The following is a 16341-nucleotide window of genomic DNA, read 5'->3' as shown; positions in this document are numbered from 1 at the left end:
ATTTAATATAAAGGCGTAATACGTGTAGAAACGGAGGACGAAATGTTAATTTATCAAATTAAATGACGTAATATAACGTCTGCTGTTCAGCCGACATAAATGTTAATTAGGTCTCGTCACGTGACTGGGCGATCCCGGAAGGTTACCAGGCGACGTCAGCGTGACCAAATTCATATTTATGAGCTCGCGCGCCGTGAAAGGATGCTGCAGGATGCGCTGACGTCACGCAGCAGGAGTGAGTTAGGGTGAGTTTCTCCATCCTAGAGATGGCGTCCCAACACCCATGATTAAGCAGAAAAAGAAGAGAAAGAAACGATGCGAGGCCCCGAACTCCACCTGCTTCTTAGGACGGCGATGTTTGTTTTTCATGCGGCGTAAATTGGGATTTATATCGGGGTTGTTATAGTTGTTAATATGTCTGGATCGTTGACTTTCTATTGGAGGTTCGGATAAGGTGCCTTCTCTCCATCCATCCACTCGAGAGGAAGGTGGAGGGTCCGGGCGATGGCTGCTGGAGGAGGTGCGGGAGGATGCGGGGAGTCGGTGGATAATTACCGGGCGGAGGTTGAGCGGCTGACCCGGGAGCTGGCGGAGGCGAACCGGGAGAAGGTCCGGGCGGCGGAGTGCGGGCTGGTGGTGCTCGAGGAGAACCAGACGCTGAAGCAGCAGTATGCGGAGCTGGAGGCCGAGCAGGAGACACTGAGACAGGAGCTGGAACAACTGCAGGAGGTAGAGACCCAGCCCTTATTCTGCTTTTATTACCCCTTGTCTGTATTTTCTCCGTTTCTGGGGTCTTTGACAAGCTGCAGGTCCTTTTTTAGATGCTTTGATGTGTTGTGCTTGAATAAAGATATTGGTAGGAAAGATGATGCAGAAGAAATGTGTAGAATTACATCGGGAATACAATTGGAGAGAAAAATCACAGAGACTAATGTGAGAAGGACTAGGATGTCAAGCAAACAATAGATTTGGACGGAAGAGAACACTAAATAAAGAACAGAACAGAAAAAAGACACACAATAAAATAGAGTCATAAATATATGAGCAGAGGGATATCAAGGTTTGATAATTGTCGACTTTAAAATAAACTAGAACTTTATGGAAAATTAAAAACACATTTTAAATCACATAGAAAAATACATTAATAGAGGAATTTGTGTACTGTAAGCTATTATACACACTGAAGAGTTTTCGAGTTCTCAAAGAAACATGCGATGACATCTTTCTTGTCAATTCCATCTTTAGATTTTAAGGCGGATGCGCTACTGATTCTGCAGTTCTGGGGTGGTAATGATAAACTGAAGCAGTCTGTGCAGTGCTTTTGGGGCCTGTTTGCTCTATCGGGTTGTCAGAGATTGTGAGTTTGTTCAGGTGTTGTTTATATAAATTATTGTGACTGTGCCTAGTTTCCTCAAATATTGTGCTGTTGTAATGTACATCACTTGTTATGATTTGCTTACAATTATATCATTTGGGCAATGCCAACGTATTTAAAAGAGCCTTTGTGTTATCATTCCTGGACATCAGTTTCCGTTTGACTGATGAGTAGCGATACATAAGGGCCTTAATCTCATATCTACATCTCTGCATCCCCTGTGTATGTTTCCACAGCTTGAGTTTATTCATTGCTTCATTATTGGGGCTCATGTACTCCCGTGGACTGCAGTGGGATTTACTGAAGGTTAGTGCAGGATGACAGTCCAGATGCCAGCAAACGCCCTCATGGATAATAAGTTAATAAGGCAGAGACAAAGTCAGTTGAATGTCTTTTATAAAAGTCCTCCAAATGCACTTGAAAACAAAGACTGCATTAGAAGAACGCTTGCACATAAAATGATTATTTATTTACCCTAACAAATTAAAATACTGACATGTTTATTACTCCTTGTTTTGGAATTAAGTTTACATACATACATTTACATTTATTCATTTGGCAGACGCTTTTATCCAAAGTGACTTACAAGTAGGAGAACATATAAACAATTTGTCAATACGCTAAACAGTACCGTCATTGAGATCAAACTTGATAGTACATTAGAATGTAAAGTCAAATAGTGTGCGCTTCATCCAGTCTGATTCACTCACTGTAAAATCGCCAGTGTTAAAAAAGGTCAAATTAACTCCCACAGTTTATATTTAATCCACACTGTGAGAGTTAAATTGACCTTTTTAAAACTGGAGATTTTGCTGTGCTGATTTTCTGTCTTTCTTTGGCCTGATTCAGTTCTTCATTAAATCTCAATGAACCGTATTGATCAGCTGACTACAGATCAAAGATTGGACATGAGTCACACCAATTTGGCAGCAAGCAAGATTCTCCGGTGTCATACAGTAGCTGTTGTTGTCAGGACTGGTGGGCGAACAGTAATGTAGCCTAATTTAATGATGTTTTTAAAAATAAACTGTAAGCAATTAGCAAAAAACTTATTATTGAATTAGTGAATAATCCTGATTTCATTTCTCATTATATTACGATATATATTTCCATGTATGTCTATGAAATAATAATGAAAATTTTCAAGCATCTGCTGATATATTATTCATAAATGTCTATTTCTGATATTCAGCATCCCCCAGTGCCCTCCTAGAGCTGCTAAGATTACATGTTACTACAACATAAAACATTCAGTTAAGTGCCAGAATATAAATATGAAACAATGTCTGATTTAAAACAACATAATTTGAAACTGGAAGATGACAGAACGCCTATTTGTAAATATCAAGATGTAAATTGTGTCTCGGATCTAGTAGACAGTAAGAGGTTTACGTCAGGCATTTCAGTTCAGCTCCGTGCTGGCTGCGTGCATTTTTCCCAGGGTCTTTGTGTTGTCCTGGAAAAGCCACAACCCCATGAGCTCAGAACCATTCAGGTCTCCATTATCTTTCCAAAGAATCCCGTAATAAATAGCTATCCATTGTTCTGGTCATCCTCTTCACACTAATACATCTTTCTAGGCCGGTTTATTGTTGTTTGCCTGGAAACCACAGAGAAACCCGTCAGACTTTCTCACATTGTTTCACACGAACTATTGTTTAAGACATTTTGCTGTGTTCACAAAACAATTCTGCTCACTGCTCAGATTTTTTAATAGTCTTGAAACTGTGTTGCTAGCATGCAGTTGTACCCACAGTGCAAAGTCTTTAGAGATTAAAGCCGTCGTGGGAGAAATAATGCTCATGGGATCTCCTCTTGGGTCAAAATGAATGATGTTTTTTCCCACAGGCCACCAAACATTTTGCCTTTCCCCGTGCTTGGTCTTCTTAACTTGCTTCTTTGTCTTCTTTTTGACACACTGTATATGCATATTTTCAATAAGCCCAGTTTTTTCATGTGCTGTTAATAAGATGTTTCACAACACGTTTGCAAGATTCGATAACTGCTGGTAGCTGAGACATATAGTACAGCAGTGTTCTGAGCTGTAAATCGATCATGTCCCGTGAGGGGCACACGTGGCTCTTAATGTACATCAGCACGGCCGTGAAAATGAAAAATGCACTAATGTGCATAAGCTGCACCGTCTCACGGCTAAAAGCATCTGCTGCAGGTCACGCCCTCCTGTCATATGCAGAAACTCCACACACAGAGAGAGCCACTCTATATACATCAAATGTTGTGATTGTGTGTGTAATGTGCATTTTATTTGTAAATAGTTTCATCCTGAGATGGTCAGTGACAGATCTGCGCACATGTTCACAGTAAAGTCGAGGTCCTGACGGGTTTCGCTTCTGGTTATGAATTAGGAATTGGAACCAGGCAAGCCAGACCCTTAGAGGAAAAATGTCAAGGTGGATAATACACACAGAAAAACATTGGCTGCGTAAATCACGTGATGAGTGATGTCATAGTTAAGACAACGGAGGTCTTTAACACAAAAACACATCCACATTTAAAGTGATACTTCACCCAAAAATGAACATTCTGTTATCATTTAGTCGTCTTCGAGTTTCTCCTAATCTGTATAAATGTCTTTGTTCTGATGAATACAGAGAAAGATATTTGGAAGAATGCTTATAACCACACAGATTTTGCCCCCCATTGACTCCCATAGTAGGAAAAAACACTTTTTATGTTCTGTTGAACACAAAATTCGACAATTTAAAGAATGTAGGACAGTTCTGGGGCACTTTTGACTACCATCGTATTTTTTCCTACTATGGGAGGCAACATCTGTCTGGTTACAAGCATTCTTCCAAATATCCTTCTCTGTGTTCATCATAACAAAGACATTTATACAGATTTGGAACAACTCGAACAGGAAGGTGAAGATGACAGAATTTTCGTTTTAGGTTAAAGTATCCCTTTGTATGTTATGCATTTTATTGGCTTATTCTGAGTCAGATGATATTAAAAAGATATGTTTACAGCACACATATAAACAGAACATTTTTGTCCTACAGTAATGTACTGCACAAATCCTTATTAGGATTCAGGGGGTGTCATGTATTACGGATCTATTTCTGGCCCTCCTCATCTTAGACCTCCATTACGATCATATATACCGTAGATCAATAAACGCACACGCATACATGCTTTCAGTGGGGCAGTGTAAGTGCTTAGACAGAGTGAAAAGACAGATGAAGGTTTGATCGTACTGTATTGTGTAACAAAGATGCATCCACGTCCAGGCTTCAGGCTCAGTGTCTCTAATACAAATGACTAAACAAAACACTGAAGCTCACTGTGTTTGTGTCTCAGCAGACCATCTGATCGGAAGCTTGTGCACAGAAACTGTCTGACTTTAAAAGAAAGATGCGCTTTGGGGCTCTGCAGCAAAGAGGATAACATATAAAGGCCTTCATATTGATCCGTGTGTCTCTCCAGATATTGAGACTGCTCAGTTTACAGTCTGCTGTACAATGCTCACCGAAATCTCATGATGGAAAATGACCCGTGTACAATCACAACATGCTTTACAGAGTATTATTACGAATATATTCAGGCATCTTGACTGAGATGCTCACATGTGAAGAAAGACGCAGAGGTTTTGTCTTACTGGTGTGTGTGTCAGGCCGGAGTGTTAAAGTGGGTAAGATGATGCTGTCAGATAAATTATAAATATATATGGCACAGTTTTTGGGCTAGTTGTGTCGTGCATTTCGTCCGTTCTACATATTTTGAAATAAATGTTAGAGAAGTTGTAAAGAAAATCTGCCACAAGCGTGTATTTGAAAGATTGAATATGACATTGCAGTGTGTGATGTTTCTGTGTGTGATCGTAAGCAGTTGTAAAGTCGAAAGTAAACGACTACAAAAGTTATTGGCTCTTCAGAATCTCGGATTTGCGTCACTACGTGGTTGACCAATCACAGCAGACTAGACCATGTGACCGATCAGATCAGGGTGGGCTGACAGAAAGGAGGGGCCCAACAAATCATTTGAGAGTCAGTCAAGACGTAAGGTTAGAAAATGTAAGCGTTTTTACACTGTGTATGTGTGTAAACCTGTTGTTGGACACGCCATAAACCAAAGTAGGACCTTAAAGATCACAAAATATGTACTCTTTAACGGGTGAACCCAAGGTGCTTTGGAGAAAAACATCTGCCGAATGCATCAATGTTAAGGCAAAGTGAAGAAAGATTTCATTTCATTTGATGATTATCATCACACATACTTCCAGTAGCTGTAACACAGACACAGCTGACTCATGCAGGTTAATGTGTACCATAATAACATTTGAAACAGAACCAACATCCATTAACAAGCTTCTCTTCTCATGGAATAAATGTGTTTGCATTGTGAAAGATGTCGCCTGCCAATCTTTAATGACTTGTTTTATTGTTTACTAGAATGACGATGCTCTGTTTTACTGGAAACGGATTCTTGTGCTTTTTTTTTGTAATGTGACACGGCAGCTGTGTGTCCAATCACGGGATCTCATTCAAGTTCAATTGAATCAAGTTCGACTGAAATTGAATAATTGTTCGGATGAAACGTGATGATAAGAGTGCAGTGAACTCCTGTGATTGATGATGTGAATCTCAAGCTTTGAGCAAAGTGGACCAGTGCAGCAGTTTTTGGACACACTGTATTGCTGATCGTGTGTTTCATAGCTGAATGTTCTAAATATAGTATCAAAAATCACCAAAGACCTCCGTAAAGACGAGAAGTGCCACCTCAGCATATAGTATAAATATTACCATCACACATGGTGAGTCTTCCCATAATTCTCTGCTGCAAATCTATCATTTATGATGATCATATCATGTATGATAGTGGTACTGCAGTATTTCTAAAAGTAGCGCATTGCCACATAAATATGGTATGCATAAGCATAACAAACATTCTCTTTATATTAAACAACACCATTTCCCTTCATCTCTTAAAGAGTAACTATAACAGTGTCCTTTAAATGACATTTAATGCAGTGTGTAATGTTGCTGTGTGTGAATGTAAGCGGTCTGCAAAGTAGTAAAGCGGAAAGTGAGCGAATAACAAAGTTTGGAAAAAAAGGAGTCGACTCTGAATCACACAAACGAGTCGAGTGTTGTTCTAATTTCAGTTCCGGGTCAGATTTGTGTCACTCGGTTTTAATGCCCGCCTACTTTCCATTTGTGACACTGCACGCGGTAGACCAATCACAGCAGACTAGACCAACTGACCAATCAGATCAGGGTGGGCTGACAGAAAGGAGGGGATTGAATCGCCGAACGAATCATTTGAGAGTCAGTCAAGAAGTAAGGTGATAAAAACTGCCTATTGTTAAAAAATGTGGTTTTATACCGTGTATGTACGTAAACTTGCTGTTGGACACACCATACACCAAAGTAGGACCTTAAAAATCACAATTATCTTACTCTTTAAAGTAATAGTTCCTCCAAAAATGTATTTATAAGAAAATCAGAATTTTCAGCTGATAGATTGATACTTTAGATATTTTGCTTACTATCATGGTCTTGTGGTGTTGTTTTCCCATGATGCACTGCTCCATAAGTCTATGTTTGTCTATTCTCACCCCTCACACCAGAAGCGTTAAGCTCATATACACCTCTGAATTGATTTTTCACACCGTGAGATTCTGCTCTCCTCCACCGAGCACTGTATTGATAATCTTTGAATCTTAAACGCAAGATCATTTGCTCTTCTTATTCCAGTCACACCTGCTAGATTACAGCTAATATTCTCTGAACTTCACCTTACGATACAGGGTCAACGAATCTGTGTCAACTACTGTTGCTATTTGGGATCTTCATTTTCAGACATTGCTCATTCAGTGACCATCATTTGCAATGTTATTGTCTGAATGTGTTTCTCAATGCATCAGAGAATTGGAAAGCTAGAGTATGCGTAATATGCGATCAAAGTCTCTCTCGCGTCATCATCTTGCTCAATTTGGCGTGACTCTTTTCTTACAGGCCTTCAGCCAGGCGTACACCACTCAAAGGAAGGTGGCTGAAGATGGCGAGAGCAACGAGGAGACGCTGTTGCAGGAGTCGGCCACTAAGGAGGCATACTACATGGGTCGCCTGCTGGAGCAACAGGCCGAGTTGAAGAACAGCCGATCGCAGGCGTCTTGCACGCAAGTTGAGAACGAGAGGCTCACGGACATCTTACAGGAACTTAGAGAGGTCAGGAACTTCCAAGCAACCAATGTTGGAGTGCATTGATCATGCATCATGAAGTTTGGCTTTTTTCTGTCTGTGTGTCTTACAGAGCAACGAGATGCTGGAGCTGCAGAGAAGCCGTATGAGAGAGGAGATCAGAGAGTATAAATTCAGAGAAGGCAGAATGCTGCAGGACTACACAGAACTAGAAGAAGAGAACATCTCCCTGCAAAAACTGGTGTCCACGCTGAAACAGAACCAGGTAGACACATAATTTCGCCATTGTGCCTGTGCTGAACCCTTACAAAAATGAACCAACCGTTTTATTACATTATGTAGTCACGAATGTCTTGTTTTAGGTGGAGTACGAAGGCTTGAAGCATGAAATCAAAGTTCTAGAGGAGGAAACGGCCCTGCTTAACAGCCAATTAGAAGAAGCGATGTGCTTAAAAGACATCGCTGAGAGCCAACTGGAAGAGGCTCTGGACGCTCTGAAACACGAGCGAGAGCAGAAGAACATTCTGCGGAAGGAATTAGCACATCATCTCACCATGTGCGACGGGGCCTTTAGTTCCGGCTGCGCTCATCTGATCGCTTTGAGCTCAGCTCCACCCAGCGGCAGCGCCACCCCGACGACCGCAACCTCGCCCACCAGCGAGGACGGTGGAGGGAAATGCAACGGGCATATGCTGCAGGGCGCAGCAGGATCGGTCCTCAACCGTCTGAACAGCGATTTCAGGTCGACGGGTTTAAGGAAGGGTGAAATTTTGACCCCTGACCTTTACAGTGAACTCAACGGTCCCGAGATGCAGAAACTCAAACAACAGCTGCAGCAGGTCAGTATGAGGGGCGGAGTTATGTGTCAGCCACACCCACATGCGAAATATAATATCCATGTCTATAGGCATGCTTTTGTTTAAGTGTTTCATGAAAGCATCCACTTGAAATGTTTTCATGTCACTGGATTTCTAGGTTTTGTTTAGATTTTTATGTTCATATTGCTAAACAGAGAAACTTGTGCTGCATTGGTTTAGGCGTTGTTCTGTTTACAGTGAGATGCTGCAGTGTCATGGGATGAAATATGAGACAAACAAACAGATACACACACTAATGGGCCGTGCGTCTGGCGTATTTATTTATTTTTGTTTTATATCTATAATGCAACATTATTTTAACCATATATTTTTTTAAACCTGTCAATATAATAGTTTTAATATTTCTATAACATTCTATGTAAGGTCTTAAAAAGATGCTTCCCCAGTATTTTAAGTTTTAGTGTGGTTCATATTGTCGATCAGCTTTTATTTTTTGTTTAACGTTCAATTACTACATTAATTTTCATTTAGTTTATACTTGATTTATTTAATTTCATTTTATCTTGTTGATATGACAATATTATTAATTTGTCCTAGAGTTAGAGGACTTTTGTTAAAAATAAATTTCAGTTTTATTGTTCTCTATAATATTTTTTTTTGCAGTTTCATTTTAGTATAGGTGTTCATTTATTTTCAGCTCATATCTTTAGTATGTCAGCTTTTTTAGTTTATTCCTGGAGTAACATTTCAAATGTTTGTTTAAGATTTTCTAAAACTTTTAACACCGCGTCTACGCCAGCTATGTTGACCAACTAGTTTTTACTGGTGAACAATGTATTGGTTTCCCAGAACTAGTAGAAAATGTCCTTCATTGGCTTGTTTATGTGTTGCAGGTGGAGCGAGAAAAAGCATCATTGTTGAGCAGTTTGCAGGAGTCAAAGACGCTCCTCCGTCACACACAGGGGGCGCTTACAGAACAACACGATAGGGCCAATCGCCTTGTGGAGCGTTTCCGAAAACTTCGGCGTCAGCGCAACAGCAAAGAAAAGGAGGATGAGGAGGATGAAGAGGAGACCGCTTGTGTCCCCGGGGACCAGGAGGGGCCCAGTCTGGAGTTGCTGCAGTGCAAGTACAAGGTAGCGGTGATGGAGGTGGTTGGATTAAAAGCAGAGCTCAAGGAAGTTAAAGAAACATATAATGAGTTGGTGGAGGCCAGGGAGCGGTCAGAGGAACAGCGACAGGCCCAGCTGCAGGCGTTGGAGAAGCAGGTGGTGCAGCTGGAACGCAGCTGCCGGGAGGGCCGAGAGAAGGCGGTCAGTCTGGAACGTGAGCTGCAGGCAGCCAACAACACGGCCTCGGAGTCCCATGGAATTCTGGGAAATGCCCAAGACGAGCTGGCGACATTCAGCGAGGAGTTAGCCCAACTTTACCACCATGTCTGCCTGTGCAACAACGAGACACCCAACCGAGTTATGCTGGACTATTATCGACAGGGCAGGACCCCCACGCGCATTTCTACCGTTGGCCTCAAGGGGTCAGACGATCACCGAGTGCTGCTGACGCCGCGGCTGGCACGCCGTTTAGCGGCGATCAACGCCGCGACGTCCGAGTCACGTAGCCCGTCCGACTCACCATCCAAAGAGCCTCACACTGCTGAGCAGAGCCCGGTTCGTACGCCTCTGGGCTCGCCCGTCATTAGTGCCTCCTCTTCTTCATCCTCTTCATCTCCAGCACCCGAGCTGGCCACGGGTTCCGACCCACGCCGCGAGCCTACCAACATCCACCACCTCAACGCTATCATCCGCGATCAGATCAAGCACCTTCAGAAAGCAGTGGACCGTTCGCTCCAGCTGTCCCGTCAGCGTGCAGCCGCCAGTGAGATCGCCCCGCTGATGGACAAAGATAAAGAGGCCTGCATGGAGGAGATTCTTAAACTCAAAGCACTTCTGAACACCAAGAGAGAGCAGGTCGCAACGCTGCGCCTTGTGCTCAAAGCCAACAAGCAGGTAGGCTAATCAGCGCTATTTATTACCCAGCATTCTATTGATCGCCGTGGAGACTAAGTGTATTGACCGTTAAAGCGTAACCATGGGAGTTTTGCTTTCTCATTAGTGTTTCTTTTCTGGTGAAACCATTTTTGTTTCATGTGATTCGACCGTCGGCATAAAGTCTGGTCCTCTTTTTTGCTCGTAACTTTCTGAATGCTATTAATTCATATAATGAATATTAATACTGAACATCACAGTGCTGATGTTTGCTAACATTTTTCAATATACTATATATAATTTTCCTGTCCTTCTTGGATCCTCGGCTGTTTTTATAGTGTGAAAAATTTCTTTTATCGAACGATACCAATTATAGTCTACATATAACTATAGTCACATTTACTAAGTTTGCAGAAAAAACAGCAGCCCCTGCTGTTCAAAACATGAACTGCGATTATTTTAACGTCTCAACTGATTTTAATCGTCACATAGTATAATCGATTTTCAACCGGCTCACGGTGAATCGAAACATCCCTTCTGATAATACTTTTTAAAATGTCACACAACACAGATGAAATTAACAGAGATCTGGAGATTTTTTTAAAGAAATGTAGAAAGTAGCTTTTCTGAGAGACGCTTTTACAAAACATGTGGCAATTATTGTTTTTGTGTGAATCTAGACTGAGTCTATAGCCAGAAAGGAATACCTTTGATTCAGAGTGAGAGTTTTATGTGTCTGATCATTTCTCTCTTTGTGATATAAACATGTTGTATGACCGCTCCAGGCCTGAGATGATTTATGAGTATAGATCCCTCCTTAGAGAGAAACTGCTGTGCTGTACGAGCCGGCCAGCAATGTAATTACTGCATCTATTATTGAGTCTTACACACAGATCAACAAGAACACCAATAACAGGACTTACAGTGCCCGTGTCAGTGTAGTGAATGAAACTCGATAGAATCACAATAAGCATTTTTGAATCTTCTATTCCCAAAGAAAATAAAACAATTAAGTGCAAAATATGTCCCACACATCAATATCGAGCGAGGCTGTTTTCATATGATTAAACGTCCCTTCGAATATAAATGATATGGGCGTAACGCTCCTTGTGTTTCACAGACGGCAGAGGGGGCGCTGGCCAACCTGAAAAGTAAGTACGAGAATGAGAAGACCATGGTGACGGAGACCATGATGAAGCTGAGAAATGAACTGAAGGCTCTTAAAGAGGACGCTGCCACCTTCTCGTCTCTGAGAGCCATGTTTGCCACACGGTAAGCAGTATCTGACAAGACACACTTTCTATCCAGCTGTTATTTAGTTTCATTTATCATTCGAGGACAAAATCAGTTGTTACAAATGGCTGAATAATGAGTCATCCGCCGTGGATGTTTAGCATGTCTTTCTTTCTGATAAGGTGCGACGAGTACGTGACTCAGCTGGACGAGATGCAGAGACAACTCGCGGCGGCCGAAGACGAGAAAAAGACGTTGAATTCTCTCCTCCGCATGGCCATCCAGCAGAAACTCGCTCTTACCCAGAAACTAGAGGACCTGGAGTTCGACCAAGAGCAGACGCACCGCACCCGCGTCACCAAGACGTCCAGATTGAGGACCCCTGCGCCCAAAGTAAGTGCCACCCGTGTTCCGCCCCTCCCCGACACCCCCATGACTATTACAGAGGTGCTCACAGCAGCGGCTGCCATAACCTCGCCCACCACTCAGAATACACCCAGCTTCACCCCGACACAACCCTCTGCCCCCAACAGCCCGCCCTCATTGGAGGCCCCTTCGTCCCCCGCCATCGCCTCAACCTCTTGGACCCCCCCGACCACACCCTACCGCCAGGGCGTGTCTCATTGGACGATGGGAGTCCGGGCGTACGTTGTCCAGCCGCACTCAAACAGTGTGGACTACGCCCAACTGCCTACTCATTCCTCCATCCTGGCCCGCCGCTACACCAGCGAGTCGCACTATTCCCCGGGCTCCGCCCCTTCCTCGCCCTATCGCTCGCCCCTGTCCGCCACTCGCCGCTCCATGTGGAGCTCCTCCCAATCTCGCCCCCTTCCCAGCCACCTGACCCGCTCCACATCACGATACACGTCCCCGTCGTCCGCCTACAGCCCGCTGTATCCCAGAAACTACAGCTCCCAGCATCCCCGGTACTGACAGCCGGTGGGTGGAGCAGAGAGGAGGACACACTGGTTTGAATGTGTTTTTTACTCAGGGATTTTAATGGAGCACAAGTGACCCGGCCGCCTTCACACGAGACTGTTGATCAGTTCTCAGGACACTGTGTTCTGTCAAAGACCCGGCAAGCTCTGTGACTGCATGTGGACTTTACAGACAGCAGGATCACAGAAACTTTTAGATCATTTCAACAGGAAGTTGACCGTTTGTGTTGCAGATTGTTAGCGTGTTTCAGGGTGAACGTCGTCATGTGCAGATACTTGAGACTAAAACATTTGCAACACGTCAGTCTTTCCGATAAATGAAGGATTATTCATTTGAAGTTAAAGATTTGTAACAAGCCTTTTAAGTGATGATCATATTGGTTTTAATTTGCCTACAGCTGGATTCAGACTGGAATACTTGCGTACTATTTCATCTTAGTGAAACATTTTGCATTGTTTGATTGTAAATTTTAAGTGGGTTTTCACATTTTGTATATAATTTTACATATAACACTACACAGTGTGCTCTGCTTGAATACTTCACATTTTGGCAAATATTGTAGGAAATGCATTGGGGTTTCATTCATTCTTAATATTCTCATACTCTGCTAAAGGAGTTTGAGAAGTATGGCAGTATGCCATTCTGAACACAGCTGTAGTTTATGTCGGCGCAGTGCCATCTAGTGGATAAACAGTAACATGAACGTGCAAAACATCAGGTCCAAAATACGAGAGACACCATTTTATGTCTCGGTACAAGTGAGACTGATCCTGGTTCAGATGTTTAGAGATTGAACAGAGTAGATGATTCAGATGAGCGATGATGGGAATGTGTTAAGTGATGCGATGCAAAAGTCTAGATGACTCTCTCAGGGAATTTCATTCATATATCATTATAGTGATCTGTAAAAATCACATTTATTTACAGCACATGTCATGTGACGCAGTGATTTACAGTATATGTGTGTAACACAGTGCTTGTATGAAGCAGAAATTCTGCTGTCTGTGTTCCTGTAAAGACAAAAGACATCAGTTTGTCCTTTCATTTTCTTATCATTTCCTTATTGTTTTGTTTGAACTCTTCCCCTTTTTTTGTTTGTTTTGTTTTTAATTTGTTGACATAGTTTACAAACGTCATACTCTATATCCCACAAACAAATACTCTGATGCTGTCGAACAGCACAGGAAGTGTCATATGGAGAAAGGTGCCTGACCTTCATATCTCGCACCTGTGTCCTTTACTACACCAAAGACACTGATGGCCACATGAGCCATATCACACACAATACTTCACAACAACACACATTCGCACAACACGCCTGAAGCCAGAAGCATTTGACGGGTATCAAAACCCCAAACCCTGTCCCATCATTTCCCTGCATGCTCTTTCTGATAAACATCACTTATTCTACAGTTGCAGTGACAGATGATAGCACTTTCAGATGGTAATATGTTTATATATGTTTCAGATAAACATATAGCAGTAGTTAAAGTACTCTTTTTTTATCCAGATCAAACCAAATAAGTATGAAATGTCACTGCAAATGTACAATGACACACTTCTGATCCTAGTTTAAATGAAACATCCTAGTGTTTACATTTAGCCAAATATGTTACGTTAATGCTCACACAGGCCTTGCATTGCATAAAGTTGTGTGGAGTTTAAATGTAGTTGAATAATTTTCTTGGTTTGTTGTAGAAATTGTACGTGCCAGTTTGAAAGATCGTTCCTAGATTGAATGAAACAGCTTTAGATTAGATAGACTTTTGTTTATATGTGTATGATTTTACATTAAAGAAAGCTGGCTGTAGGACGTTGAATCTGGAACCGATGAAACAGGGTGAATTGGCATCACACAGACGGCTGTTTATAAATGTCATTATGTGTTCATGTGAAGAAGGTTTAGGGAATCTTAACCTTGGGGATTAACCACGGGATAGAAACCTTGTGAACCTCCTCTCTGTTCTGTCTCGCACCCGCACACACGTGCTCACATGATCATGTCTTCACCTCCGGTAACACTCGCACCACCGTCATGTCTCATGGTGACTGACATCTGGGAAACCTGTCAAATGCTTCCTGCTTCCTTCATTTCCACTTCCTCTATGATTTCTCCTCATTCTCCATCCCGTCTCAGATCAATGTTTTCTACTGCGTGTTACTGATGCAACACAGTTTCAGACTGTTATTGTGCTATCACTGAATGTACATGTATGCTGTCATATGCATGTGTATAGAGGGTAAAACCACTGTATATATCTGTTGTTATTTAGAAAGTCATGCGCTGTATATTCTTCATATATATACTGTAAATAACAGGTATAAATGAACTGAATTATTGAGTCCGAGTTCTTTTTAAACGCTTTAAGGATGTCTAGTATTCATGATATTGTTTGTTTACAAATACATTTAATGCTATTAGCATCATCATCTTTTTATTCAGCTGTGTGTAACACATAATGGTAAGCAGGTTTACAGTTACGTCTGCATTTATTATTTGTCTGATCTTCAATACGCTTCTCTTTGTCAGGTAAGTCGGTGCTGAATCCAAATTGATCGCCTTTTAAATGTGGCTTAAAGGGATTGTTCGCCCCGAATAAACATTTTGTCCCCATGTGGTGTGTATTACTTGATGGAACACAAAAGAAGATATTTTGAGAAATGTCTCTGTGGTTTTGTGTACATAAAATGTAAGTCAATGGAGGCCAGTGTTGTTTGATTATCAACATCCTTCAAAACATCTTCTTTTGTGATGGAAATGATATGGGGGCAGATTGATTCTCTTTGAAACCTTTTTTCATGTTGTTGCGAGTGGATAAAATAAGCCAAAAACATATCATTGTTTGTTAAAGTCAATAATAAATAGTATCCAGGTACACAAAATGCACTTGGTGTGTTGTGCAGGGCTGTCGTTCCATTGCTCCATACTGCCCCTTGGCTGTTGGAGGACTAATATCTCAGTCTCTTTCAGAAAGTCACCAGCCTCCTCCTGCCTCAGTGCCACCATCCTAACAAAAACTAAACACACAGGTAACCTCTTACAGAGCCGGAACGCTTATTTAGCGCTGATTTCATGTATCCACTTTTTTTCAAAGTGTTGATTTTCAGTTCTCTCCGTTTATAATCCCTCTGTCTTCCTCCGAACATCTGTACGTTGTCTGAATGCAGATGGACTAGAGGCGATGGTTCAGGATTCAACAGCTGCAGATGGAGTCACAGATGAGAAAAACAGCGTGGATGATCACGGTCATGTCAAGGGTGTACATACAAATTGCTGTCCAGCGGATTTTTGCCTTTTTAACACACTGCTTTGAGTGTCGATGTTTCACAGTTTTGTCAACGGAACTACGTGCCATCACAGAAAGTGTGGACACTTTAAATGTAATATACTGTACCGAGGACAAGACCGTATAGATGTTTTAACGATGAGGTTTTTGTTTGACAGACCAAAAGCTTTAAAGGAATTTACTGGGCTCATGGTGACTATTCTGACTCTCTTTATGTAAATTAAAGATAAATCTGGACACATACAGTTTAGAAAATAAACCACTAACATAAATACTGTATATTCCAATGTCTGAACCCAGAACATTCTTTATAAACCGCAGGCTATACTTACCAAAGCCTTCAAAACAAAGATGGAAATGAGTAAAGAGTTTCTAAGAAAGCGTACGAGATGCATCATGTATTCTATTTAAGCCTTACTGTTCAAAAAACAACTTATTTATTCAATGTTATAAACTACCTCTATTTCAGATGAACACACCCCTTGTTTATCCGACAGGAATGTTGCATGTTTGAATTTCTTTTCGATGTTTAATGTTCTC

The 16341-nt window shown here is 41.8% G+C and overlaps 1 protein-coding gene across 1 annotated transcript; it reads left to right on the top strand.

Moving 5' to 3' along the window:
• Positions 1 to 504: 504 nt before the first annotated feature.
• On the top strand, positions 505 to 12508 carry LOC306892718 (protein bicaudal D homolog 1; the record flags this gene model as incomplete). The annotated part of the gene is made up of 7 exons (XM_079453950.1): positions 505 to 729; positions 7354 to 7566; positions 7652 to 7804; positions 7902 to 8378; positions 9251 to 10363; positions 11463 to 11614; positions 11758 to 12508. 7 exons carry the CDS (start codon positions 505 to 507, stop codon positions 12506 to 12508), a joined length of 3084 nt encoding a protein of 1027 aa, XP_079310076.1.
• Between the last annotated feature and the right edge of the window lie 3833 nt (positions 12509 to 16341).

Source organism: Barbatula barbatula (assembly GCF_947034865.1).
Source record: "Barbatula barbatula genome assembly, chromosome: 4".
Classification (NCBI taxonomy): domain Eukaryota; kingdom Metazoa; phylum Chordata; class Actinopteri; order Cypriniformes; family Nemacheilidae; genus Barbatula; species Barbatula barbatula.
The sequence above is the reverse complement of the archived record's forward strand: the minus strand, read 5'-3'. Positions and strand labels throughout refer to the sequence as shown.